The sequence below is a fragment of the Brachyhypopomus gauderio genome, chromosome 15 (genome assembly GCF_052324685.1).
Source record: "Brachyhypopomus gauderio isolate BG-103 chromosome 15, BGAUD_0.2, whole genome shotgun sequence".
Classification (NCBI taxonomy): Eukaryota; Metazoa; Chordata; class Actinopteri; order Gymnotiformes; family Hypopomidae; genus Brachyhypopomus; species Brachyhypopomus gauderio.
Genome location: NC_135225.1, coordinates 12,897,870 through 12,909,809, shown reverse-complemented (window position 1 = coordinate 12,909,809; position 11,940 = coordinate 12,897,870). Strand labels below are relative to the sequence as shown.

At 47.7% G+C, this 11,940-nt stretch overlaps 1 protein-coding gene across 2 annotated transcripts; it reads right to left on the bottom strand.

Annotated features, from left to right (window-relative positions):
- Positions 1–168: 168 nt before the first annotated feature.
- Positions 169–11,756, bottom strand: tesk1a (testis associated actin remodelling kinase 1a). 2 transcript variants are annotated; one of them, XM_076974725.1, is made up of 11 exons: positions 11,615–11,756; positions 10,503–11,033; positions 5,988–6,109; positions 5,831–5,879; positions 5,572–5,718; positions 4,891–4,973; positions 4,301–4,391; positions 4,131–4,214; positions 3,237–3,323; positions 2,994–3,090; positions 169–2,873 (listed from the first exon to the last, which is right to left on the bottom strand). In XM_076974725.1, the coding sequence occupies exons 2-11, from the start codon at positions 10,698–10,700 to the stop codon at positions 1,807–1,809; spliced, it is 2,025 nt and encodes a 674-aa protein (XP_076830840.1). In that variant the 5' UTR covers positions 10,701–11,033; positions 11,615–11,756; the 3' UTR covers positions 169–1,806. The 2 variants fall into 2 exon arrangements, with proteins under 2 accessions (XP_076830840.1, XP_076830841.1); XM_076974726.1 differs by having other exon boundaries at positions 10,503–11,014.
- Positions 11,757–11,940: the final 184 nt, after the last annotated feature.

Genomic DNA, 11,940 nt, shown 5'->3' with positions numbered 1-11,940 from the left:
CTTTTACAAACTTCTATTAATATCAGTCAAGAGAGGGAAATAAAACAAATTCAATACTTATTTTTCATTCTATAAACTTTAAAATGTTTTTTCATTCTTGTGATATATTAATGAAATATTCACTAATCACATCTGAAAAGTGAATGCTTTTCAGAGAAACTGGTTTAGTACTAAGACCTCTTGATGGTCCATTATTTTCATCACCTGGAGACTGAATTCATCTTACTTCTCCACATATCAATCCCATATGTCAAAAGACAACTTATTCAGCATCTGGTGTCATAGCTTATGTCAAACACTCAGTACGACGTAAAAACTGAAGAAGAACCTCTTTCAACACACTGCTGGCGAGGGAATGGCAGTACCGCGGGGCATGAGCGGAGTGTCGGGATGACAGTGGGCGTGCGTCGGTGCGGACACATCACACTTTTGCACAGTTCTCCGTGCACGTGCAGAAGGTGCCAGCTCTCACAGCTTAGGCTGACCACAGGCATGTGCATGTAGACAAGCTTAACAAAAATGCTCACGAGGTCTCATGAGGGTGGATGAAGTTTCCAAACATGCCATTACATTAGAAAAGGAGGCAACCAGAACACAATGGACATAGGACATAGTTTTTAATCCTTTTTAAGGCAATAAAACTTTAGGAAATGACACTGTAATCACTATAATGGCATTTCAGTGCTGTAAAATTACAGAAATGTCTCCGAATTGTTGTTGGTTTTCATCATGATGGTGACATGCGTCTCCATATGTTGATCGTGCATGCGGGCTGTCCCAGTTAAACCCCACACCCACCAAACCTTAAAGCAGACGCAGTCGCCCTGTGTGATCTGGTTGTCTACCCTTTGCCATTTGTAAATACATGCACACAACCGTAGTACTTCATTAAGCAGCAATAACCTGGCCAGTACGAAAACCTCCCTACCACTAGAGGGGGACATTGAAAAAGGACACAATACAAGCAAAACCATTTTTCCTATCGGTCTAAAAATGGTGCATGACCCTTTAAAAAAAGTTAAAAGTCTGTATCAACATTGACTTATTGCACACATTGCTTCTAAACTCACATAACCCACTTTATATTTCCCTCACCCACACACACACACACACACACTCCGTTTTTCACTCATAAAGTGATATATTTCAAAGGATTATCAAAGTAAAGCTTGAACTTACGGTCATAACATCACTAACTCTCTCTTAGTCACTCTCAAACATACTCGCACACTGATGCTCAGTCACACGTGCGTACACACACACAAATCATTTGAGGGCGTTTTGTTTAAGCACAGTGGCTTTTAAAGTTGAAGGCCTGCTGCCACAATAGCACCTTCATATTCATCACAAACAATTACAGTTTATAGAAACTGAAATTCACAGTGCAGCAACAAGAGAATGAGGAGATTTCCCATACTGCACCTGTAGCTGCCCACGCACGCACGCACGCACGCACGCACGCACGCACGCACGCACGCACGCACGCACGCACGCACGCACGCACGCACGCACGCACGCACGCACGCACGCACGCACGCACGCACGCACGCACGCACGCACGCACGCACGCACGCACGCACACACACACACACACACACACACACACACACACACACACACACACACACACACACACACACACACACACACACACACACACACACCTATAGTAGCCCTGCATTGCTCTCACTACACCGCACACTGGCAACAGTGAGCCACAGCTGTGATAAACATGCGCTCGCTACGGAGACGAGGACACACAGGAGACAGGCAGGAGACACGCAGCACTGACACTCCGTCCCCCAACTATGTCTGAGCTTCTGGGAGGGCCAACCCTGGCTCACAGGCGGCTGTGGGCGGAGACAGGCCCTTTGATCCTCGACACAGCATTCCCTTGGTCGCCGTGGCGGCTGCCGTCTCTCCGCCGTTGAGATTCCTGTACGGGCGCCGCGGCACGCCTCGCCGAGGGGGCGGGGCTCCACGCAGGCACACCGACGGGAAGCTGAAGCCTGCCAGGCAGCATCCTGGACAGGAAATGACCTCGTCCTGCTCGGCAGGGCGCACCAAGTGCTCTTGAGTGCGGTGGCCGAGATAACCGTTGAGTCGCACCCACGGAAACGGGCGCCCGGCTCCCAGGAGGCCGTTGTTGTTGTCCAAGCGGGGGATGGGCGGCAGCAGCGGGGGACCGTTAGAAACGGGCGTCAACCAGCCGTTGGCCTGCCGACAGGAAGAGGAAGAGGACGAACTGCTAAGGAGGGGTTTTCCTGTGGTACTGTGGGCACCCTCTGCTGTGTCAGGGGAGCTACTGCAGTCCATGGGTTCAGAGCGCCACAAGGCGTCCACCTCCGCCTCCTCCTCCTCTTCCTCCTCCAACCGTTCCAGAGACACCATCTCCAGATCCAGGGCCAAGCCAGAGTCCTGTCCAGCACCGTCCGGACCCACCGGCCCCGTGGCGCTCCCCCTCTCTCCCACCTCCTTCTCTCGCTCCTCCCCCTCCACGCCCTGGATGTCCGGCTCACGGAACAGGGCCGGGGGCCGCCACAGCTCGGGCGTGCAAGGCAAGGACTGGCACCTGCGGGGCGGTCCGCGGAGCGCGTAGGCCCCGCCCAGGGGCGGAGAGGCACAGGGGTCCGGGGGCGGGGGCAGGGTGAAGGTGAGGGAGATGACCGATTTGCTGGGCGTGTCGAAGAGCTTGATGCGGCCGCCGTTGAGGTCCTGGCGGAGGGAGAAGGGGTTGACCCGCACCGGCGTGCCCAGGCACGGTGACACGGCGGGAGGCAGCATGTCCGACTGACTCCTCGACAGACGCGGGTCGCCCGGCTGACACGGCGAACTCCTCCTCCTGTATGGGCTCTCGTCAGCGGCAACAGGTTCTGTGGAAGTGAAAGCATGCAGATGTGTGGTTTGCAAGAAGCAGAACCGCTCTGGTCTCATACCTGGAGGCCTAACCCAGTACGTCCAAGCCGCCACGGGAAAACAAAACCTCCGCTCACCTAGAAGCACGGGAACCTCAGCATTCTCCCTCTCCCTGTTCATCGTCTCCAGGGTGACGACAATGTCCGAGAAAGACGGCCGACTCTCTGCACACATCTGTCATAATTGCAGGTGGTAAAGTACAAAGCAAGTTTAGTTCAGGTGCCACTCCATAAAGCACATATAGCACACGCTGAAGCACAGATACACATAAAAGTGCACGTGTGTGTGTGTGTGTGTGTGTGTGTGTGTGTGTGTCTTACATTGCTGCAGTCAACAGCCAGGTTGAGAAGCTCTGCTGGACAGTCTCCCACCATGTGTTCAAAGGCTTCCACATCCAGCCCAAAGTCCTGCACACAGACAGCCACATGACAGTCAGTGTCCCTCGAGGCTCCAACACTTCCTGCCTCCGGAAACTTCAACATGAAACTTTCAAAGCGATGCCGAGAAACAACCCCAAGTCAAACAACAAAAAAACGTACAACGTGGGTTTCGTGTGTAAATGGTTTTACAGCGTTAACCTTTTGTCCTTCCATGCAGAAAACCTGTGAGCGGAGAGGTTGTTGTGACAGAGTGCCAATAGAGGGCGCTCACAACCCTGCCATCAGTTGCATTGCAGTACACGCCTTAGGAAGTCATCAACGATTCACCAGCATTGCTGCAACCACTACGGGCTCCTTTTACTTCATTACAGCACAAGCATATGGAACATTCGTGTGTGACTAGCAGCCAGTAGATGTTGCTGGTCTGTGTCCCATGACACAGGAGCAGGACAGTGGAGGACAGTGAGCAGGAATTTCTGCAGGGGTTTGTGGGTAAGCAGGACAGTCCAGGGTAGGAAGGGGTTCACTCATTGCTGCTTGCATTGAACCCACGTGGTTACCCTAAACTGGAGTGTCAGGCAGTGTTCTCTCCATTTTCAGCTACGTTTGTCACCGTGCAGGTGTTTCGAATGACAGTGAAAGGCAGACAGTCTTGATAAGCATTTTACTAACCACTAACTAAAAATGTGGGACACATGGCGACATTATCACGTGTCCCACCAAATTGCACCAGCAGAAAGTGCAATGATGGTGTAATGATAGTGTAGAGATGGTGCAATGATGGTGTAATGATGGTGCACTTTGCCCCCTCCATCAGCCTGTGTGGACTAGTACCTCGGTTCGCGGGAGCACATCTGGGTCGGCCTCGATACGGGCAATGATCTCACACAGAATGATTCCATACGCAAAAACATCCACCTGTTGGGGAAACGTGCAGCGGTACATTATCGAGCTAGGACAAGAAGTGACTGGGATAAAGTTATGGAATATGAGGTCACTGATACCTTCTCATTGTAAAGCTCCCCCCTCAGTACTTCTGGAGCCATCCAGTAGGGGGAGCCGACCACAGCCAGAGGCTGCTTCTCCACACCATCACTGCAGGAGAACAAGACATTGACAGAATTTATTGTCAGCAGGAAAACACTTGTTATGATCACTGAGGACTGACATTGTATTGTACGCATGTAAAAGAACAGAAAATACAATATGCAAATGATTTTAAAACTCTGGACTTCATGACTAAGTTTTAGATTTACTTATGCAAATGACTGCGTACTTCTTCACAATGTGCATTCAAGCCACAGTCTATAATAAAAACCAGAGGGAAATGGGCAGTACAGCAGAGCAGGTTTTGCCCACGGTCACCATCAGATTCCGGCATACTTAGACCAAAACTAGAATTTAAGAATCCACATCACACTACACTAGTCAGGAATAGTGGACCAGTCAGTAATACAGGACTGGATCACCAAAAATGTCTCACAGCTGCTGTCTGTAATTTCATTACAAACATATCTCAGGCCTGTGGTTTCTCCATGGTAATCTATTGAAAGGGGAAAAAAAAAAAAAAAAAAAAAAAAAAACACACACTGACCTGTAATCAGGGATTTTCTCCGCCAGACCAAAGTCTCCGACCACAGCCGTGAAAGCACCATTCTCACACCGCACGAGACAGTTCTGCACACACAGCCAGACCACGTTTTGCCTACTATATATACACACACATTTTAAGTCTATAATTATAGTCGTACACCTTGTCCAACATTCAGCTCTACACATTAAAAGCTTTTTCATCTTAATCTAGATCTTCCGCATCTCTAATGTTTAGTCCGTCGCCAATGGTAACCATTTCGACACGCCTCTGAACACAAAAGCCACTGAATGGTAACACATTTATAATGGAAGCCTAGCGACAGTTAATAAGGCAAAATATGTCTTGTTCTAGAACAGGATTTTCTACTCAAATTAATTCATGAATTAAGCTGTGAAGCTGTACAATTCCTACATCCAGAACCGGGACAAACTTTTAACAGAACATAATTTGTGATCATTGTGTTCAGAACAGTTGCTATTAGAGATGCTATTAAGCCATAAATGTTTCCCTGCAGGACTTTTCATCTGAACTGAACCGTTTTCCTGTTCAACCACAACCGTTTACACTCCTGTGCCCAATGATGAACACTGATGGTTCATCCCACGGCAATCCTGCAGGTCATAGGAGTTGTGGGATTACTGAAGAGATGTCACGTGTGTGTGTGTGTGTGTGTGTGTGTACCTTTGAAGTTAGGTCTCGGTGGAAGATGCCCTTGCTGTGGAGGTACTGCAGCCCCCGAGCGATGTCCAGAGACAGACTCATCCGCACCACCCACGACAGGTATATGTCACTGTCCAGCAACTGCTCCAGATTGCCCCCGTTGATGTACTGTAACCAGGACAACCAGATAACCAATCACATTTTGGAACAACTTCGCATTCTGCCTCCGGTCTGTGGTGCGGCTTCTCCGTTTCTGTTACTATGGAGACCCAAGTCTCACCTCAGTTAGAGCGTGGAGTTGTCCCTCGTGGACACACACCCCCAAAAACCTGAAGAGAGAAGAAAGAGCCGTTTTGTGCAGGAATCCTTCCCATTTAATTCTCTCAGTGTGTGTGTGTGTGTGTGTGTGTGTGTGTGTGTGTGTGTGTGTGCCTCACCTGAGGATGTTGGGGTGACAGAGGCGATTCATCAGCTGCACCTCTCTCAGCATGTTGGCTTTGTTGCTGGCAAGCGTGTTCATCTTCAGAGCCATCACCTGCCCCGTGATCCTGTGCTGAACCTGCGAGACACAGAGCAAAACGTCAGGACGTGCAGAAACTTCAGGGACTTAAACCTGCCATTCGGCGCTTAAATCATGCCGTGATTAGATCAAAGGCGGGCTTATCCTCAGAGCCCTGCACGCGTGCACAGCTGACCCCACGGAGCACCAGCACGGCCAGACGAGCTGTTCGGGCTTTGATCTCGGAGGCTGGCGGGCCGCAGCGGAGGAAACCCTGATCATCAAGGCACTGTGATCAAGTGGCTCACTCCGCAAAAGGATCTATAGATCAGAGCTGCGTCTGCTGCAGGTCCGGCCAGCACGTCATGTGCCAGTTAGAGCAATAGGGGTGAAAACAAGCATTAACCTGATTTACTATAGGAAGTGGAGATGGAGAGAGAGAGAGAGAGAGAGAGAGAGAGAGAGAGAGAGAGAGAGAGAGAGAGAGAGAGAGAGACAAGAACACAGGAATGAGAGCAGAGGAGGGCTACAGCTCTGAAAGGAGGTGGTATTTCTTTAGTTCTATAACAATATATTGTGTAAATTTCCGACATTGAATCACTGCTTGATGTTGGTGGATGTAGGAACATGTGAAGTAGTACAAGAACAACAGAGATTAAAGAGAGTGTGAATTAAAGAGAGTAAAGCTACAACTCCGATAAAGAGAAACAGGATGAGCACAGTGACTATGGGGTGTGGGATGGGTGGGGTAGGGTTGGGTGAAGTGGGGGTTTTAGTGGATGTCTCAACACTAATAGGATTTCTGGATTTCCCATCATCCCTGTTGACCTGCCGGGATCCAGGGCATCATCACAATATCACACAAATAAACACACACACCAACAACACACACTCTGGCCTCAATGCACGCAAATAAACACCAACAAGCAAGGAGACCTGCCTGTCACACAGACCTGACCTGCCTCTTTAAGAAAGCAGCTCATGCTCCCACAGTTGCTCTTCAATCAGAGCTTTGCCATTAGCAGTTATAATGACACTTTTGCAATGTAGTATCTATACTATGTTTTAAAGCCAGAAAACTTCAACTTCAACTTCGTTTATTTATAAAGCACTTTAAATCAATGCTATTGGCCAAAGTGCTGTACACAACTAAAAACAAGATTTAAAAACAAGAAGCAAAAAAGAAGAAGAAAAAGTCTTAACTATCTCAAAAATTGTAGCAGTAACATACCACAGCTCTGGCAGTGTTAGTACACGAATATGTGATCGTTCTGATCCGTATGATAGACAACATGGTAGCTATGGATCAAAATCTGTATATACTACAAGACATGGCAAATATATTAAGAGCACTTGCTTATTTCAGCCAAAATTATTTGTTAGCTCTTGTACAAGCCAAGACTCGTCAAAAGACCCATGAAACTGTCTGGATTTCCTGAGATCACACAGGACGTTGACAGCACACATAACTGTGGTGATTTGTGACAGGGCCTACTGTGGCAGTAGTAGTGGAGCAGCCCTATATACAACTGCTTAGACGAGAAATTAATTCCAAAACTGATCTGGGGCCAAACGGAACATTGTCTCAATGCAAATCCATTTTGAACAATCAATGCTGGTTTTGCTGTCTTCATATCGACCTGATTCCCAATCAGATTACCCTCTGTGTAAGCAAATCCTCCTCAGGAGTATTAGTGCTCGTATTCAAACAACACAAATACACGGCAGGCGGAGAGCAGCTCGTTATGCAGCATGACGCGGCATTGTTGAGTGTGAATGTCACATTCAAAGGCACTAATGAAATGTCAACCTGAAGAGCCCTAAAATGTGATTTAGTATTCCTGCTGTCAAAGGCATCAATGCAAAAAGCGAAAATGACACTGCTGATTAGGACTGTGATCAATAACCCTCCAGATGAGGTAAAAATCAAATTAATCGAAAAACTGGTCAGCAACATTTGACTAAATGACTTGATTTGTTCATGGCCAGATGAATTCTGTTTGGTAGTAATGTTCTGCTGTTATACTGAAATATGGAGAGAGGTCTAATAGAACGTCTGACCTAAACATGTTACTCTGACATAAAACAAGCTTAAGATTTTCTTGTGAAGACATAAAAGGAGTCCCGTGTCAGGAGTGGCGGGAACCGGACGAGGTCTGGGTCAAGCCTCGTGTTTACCCACCATTAAACACGACGGAATCCAACAATAAAGAAGCGGAAGTCTCCAGAGAGAGAGGAGAAGCTGCCCACATGGCCGCTGTGTGGTTCACCACACAGGAGCTTCAGAGAGTCCACAAACGAGGGCCTCATGGTGCATGTTAATTATTAACTGATGTGAATGAACTTCAGTTCCTGAGATATTATTTGCGGCACGGTCCGTGGAATGCGGAGGCAAAGGGTGGAGTTCCCGTGCACCATCCAGGTCCAGGTGAAGGCTGGGAGTGCGCTCAGAGTGAGTGTTAACGAGGGAAAAACCCCCAAACCCCCAAACGCACCATACGCATAACGACCTTACACCGCAATATCACAGATCTAGTAAAACATATTATCAACCTTTGTTTCAACTCAAAACCACACAGAGGCAATAAAATCTGCAAAAACAATGTCCGTCCTTCAGCACATTATGGGAAGCAAGAGAAACATATGTTCACCCCATAGGGGTGATGAGTCTGTCTGCTAAGGTGTAAGCTGATTAGGCTAATGAGTGGAACCACCCTGTTCTCACCACTATAATCACAGTCAAAGTCGCCACACTAAACAAACGCGCGCGCACACACACACACACACACACCATGCCCATTCTTCATAAACACTACACACAACATGCTCACACACACCTGCATAAACACTTGCATAAAGCGTGCACACACACACCTATAAGAACAAGACATACATATTACAAAAACATACAAACACTGAAAGCAAAGTCATATCACCATGGTGCTGACATTACGTCGATCATGAATCATATCTGGGGCTAAACTTGGAACATAATCACAGATTAATTTGTTCACAAAATATCACAGTGAGACATTTTATATACTGGAAACTTTCTTATTCTTCAGTCCTACATTAATCAATACTACAACTCTATTAATCAAAATATAATCATGCATTCTTGATGTTCCAGTTGGTGTCTAATCACCTCCAAATAGCTCAGAATCTAGCCACCAGAGACTTTGCCCACATTCACCCTGTGTTATCAACATCACATTGTCTGCCAGTTAAAGTCAGTATTGATTACAACACCCTAGTGCTAACACAGCTCTGATGGGTCTTGGCTCAAAGCAGCTCAGCGATCTTATTTCCTATTTATGACCCACTGACACAAATTTGATCGCAAAGCGCCGACTTTGTTGGCACCATGACAACTAGAGAACAACCACCATCTTCCCAACAGTGTTCTGAACTCGGACTCCGTCCCAGTGTTCAGGTTTGGGCAGAAAGCCTGCATCTTTAGTCAGTTTACTGGCCGATGATCGCCATTTACACCCTATGTTAATCCCTAGTTATACTCCCCGCCTTATGCACCAGCCCGTTATTGGTTCCAGGGACCTGGGTGAGCCGTCCTCACCAGGTTGGACTCTCAACCTTTGCTCCCTTCTCCTTGCCGTGCTACATTTTGCCCATATCATCTAGAGGAGAACCTCGTCTACCTCTTGATCTGTCAAGATCGATCAGCCGCTTCACTTTGCATCATGTGAGCTTATCGTGACTCTTACCTTGTTTTCAGCATTTAATCCGGCCAGTGGCTTATCGTAACTGTCCTGTGTAAGATTTCAGCACCTCTACTTAATTCTGTCTTGGAACGATCATATAATCAACTATCCAGCATCTCCTGAAGGAGCCTGGATCCTCTCGAGATCTCCTTCTCCCCAGGTCTCGGAGGAATTCCCAGCCACTGTTGCTCTGCTCACTACAGCAATAGGCCTGGATTTTCTGTAAAAATGGCTTTGAAAGTATTTTTGTACTTAAGCAGAACGTATGCTTAAACAACACGTACATGTCTCATGGTCTGACGCTGCATGTCTCATTATGCAATCTGACACATTAAAATGCGTTAAAGAAATTATATATTCTTACCCCAAAGGGTGTCAGGAACAACATTGGCCAATCCTGAATGAATGCACTCAAAATGAGTAACTGTATCTATTCATTACAAGTACGTTTTGCCAATGCAATTGCATCTAAACTTTCAAAACTACTAAGGATGAATTTAAGATATTAGTGTCATAAGATAAAACAATTGTGATTAATTATTTAGCAAGCATAATGCTATAGCCCAGGTCACTGCGGTCAGGTCCAAAAGTATTTTCACCGAGTACATAGATCACCATGGTTGTCACTTCAACTCTCTAAGGGCAATAAAGACACGTGCTATTACGGCATAACGCGACAGAGGTGCAAGGGCGATGGACCAAACGTTACATTGATTTGAAATGAGAAGCGTTACCTTGAAAACCTCAGAGAAGAAACCAGAGCCGATCTTCTCACAGAAAAAGTCGTCAATTCGTGCCAGACTAGATACGGCGCTCCGCAGCGCCCGGTATGACGACGGACGGATCCGGTTGGGCCCATGAAGTCCGTGCAAAGGGGGATCCGCAACCTCCTGGTTCGTCTCATCTTGATCCATAACGATGGATGTAAACATCGCCTACAGTGAAGTTCTAATGGACACCTGCCCCATGGCCGGATATGAACAAACAGCGTCTCGATGCAATTAATCCGTCACTGCCGTCCGCTCAGTGGAGATGCTCGGCGTTGTGGTCGACAGCTTTACAAAACCGATGAAGGTGCTCCATGGTTCACCTCTAACCCCATCAGATGTGCTACCATCGTTCAAATTCCTTCGTCGGTAGCGCCGATCAGTACATCTCCACGACACCAGGCGTTGATCAGATCAGATCTTTCCTCCTCGCTTCCGCTTGGGCGCCTGGCGTCCTCGCTCCGTGCACAGCGAGCCTCCTGCCGAACCGAACCGAGCCTGTTAGAATTAAAACATCAGCCCACTCGTAAGCACAGCCGTCAACTGGTGCACGGTGCAACTGCACAACAACCTTCAGGTTGCCCTTCGTGGCGCATAACCTACCGGCAGTAGGAAATAACGCTAAAGATGCGGAGCGCCGGCCGGCTGCGGCGTTTCAGCGCAATCGAATAATACGTGCTAGATAGATACACTCGGCGTATAACAACCTCTCTCCTTCACGACCGTGTAACACACTTAAGACCTTAACGAGATGTTCAACATGATGGTTACTGCGAGATCACGGGGGTGCTCCGTCTTCTGGCCGTGGTCGTTGGTAAAAACTAGCGAGATTACAGAAAGGATCCATTGCGGACATCTGCTTAATACGATCAACTCTTACCACGTCTCCACTATAAATATAATTTATAGTTTTGGGTTTTTTGTCTTCGTAATTTTCAAATCTTTACCAGTTTTCTCGTTTCCGCTTCATAGGCATGATTTAGATTACAGATTAATTCTACACCAGTGCTGAATCGGGCTCGCGGTCTACCGGTGCGCGTGTCTGTGCGGCGCGTGCTGAACGCTCCGTTACATCTTACCCGGGTAACCGTCCGGAAACCGGGTGATCACCGATGATCTGACGGTCGTGTGGAAAGTTGTAATTAGCTTAGTTTACGGTCGGTAATCACTCAGCCTTGGGTGCCGTTTCGGTCTCGGATGCTCGGTGTGTCTCGGCCACGGTCAAACTGCTCCAGTCTGTGTTTTCATTGGCCAGGAACTGGGGCGGGGCTTGGGAGGGCAGGCCGACAGGCGTCGCGCATGCGCAATGTGCTCAGCGACTCACCGCTACGTCGGTTTCTGTAAAACTGGCGTGGTTTACTGTACTGCCTGAATCTGGATTTAATATATACAAATAAAAGTAAGA

What these genes read in the sequence shown, in the direction of transcription:
- tesk1a (XM_076974725.1), bottom strand. Translation starts at nt 10,700, where the DNA reads ATGTTTACATCCATCGTTATGGATCAAGATGAGACGAACCAGGAGGTT. An exon ending in TCTTCTCTGAGGTTTTCAAG is followed by an intron (nt 6,110 to 10,502) that starts GTAACGCTTCTC and finishes TGTGTCTCGCAG; the next exon opens with GTTCAGCACAGGATCACGGG. An exon ending in TGAGGTTCCCGTGCTTCTAG is followed by an intron (nt 2,874 to 2,993) that starts GTGAGCGGAGGT and finishes TCACTTCCACAG; the next exon opens with AACCTGTTGCCGCTGACGAG.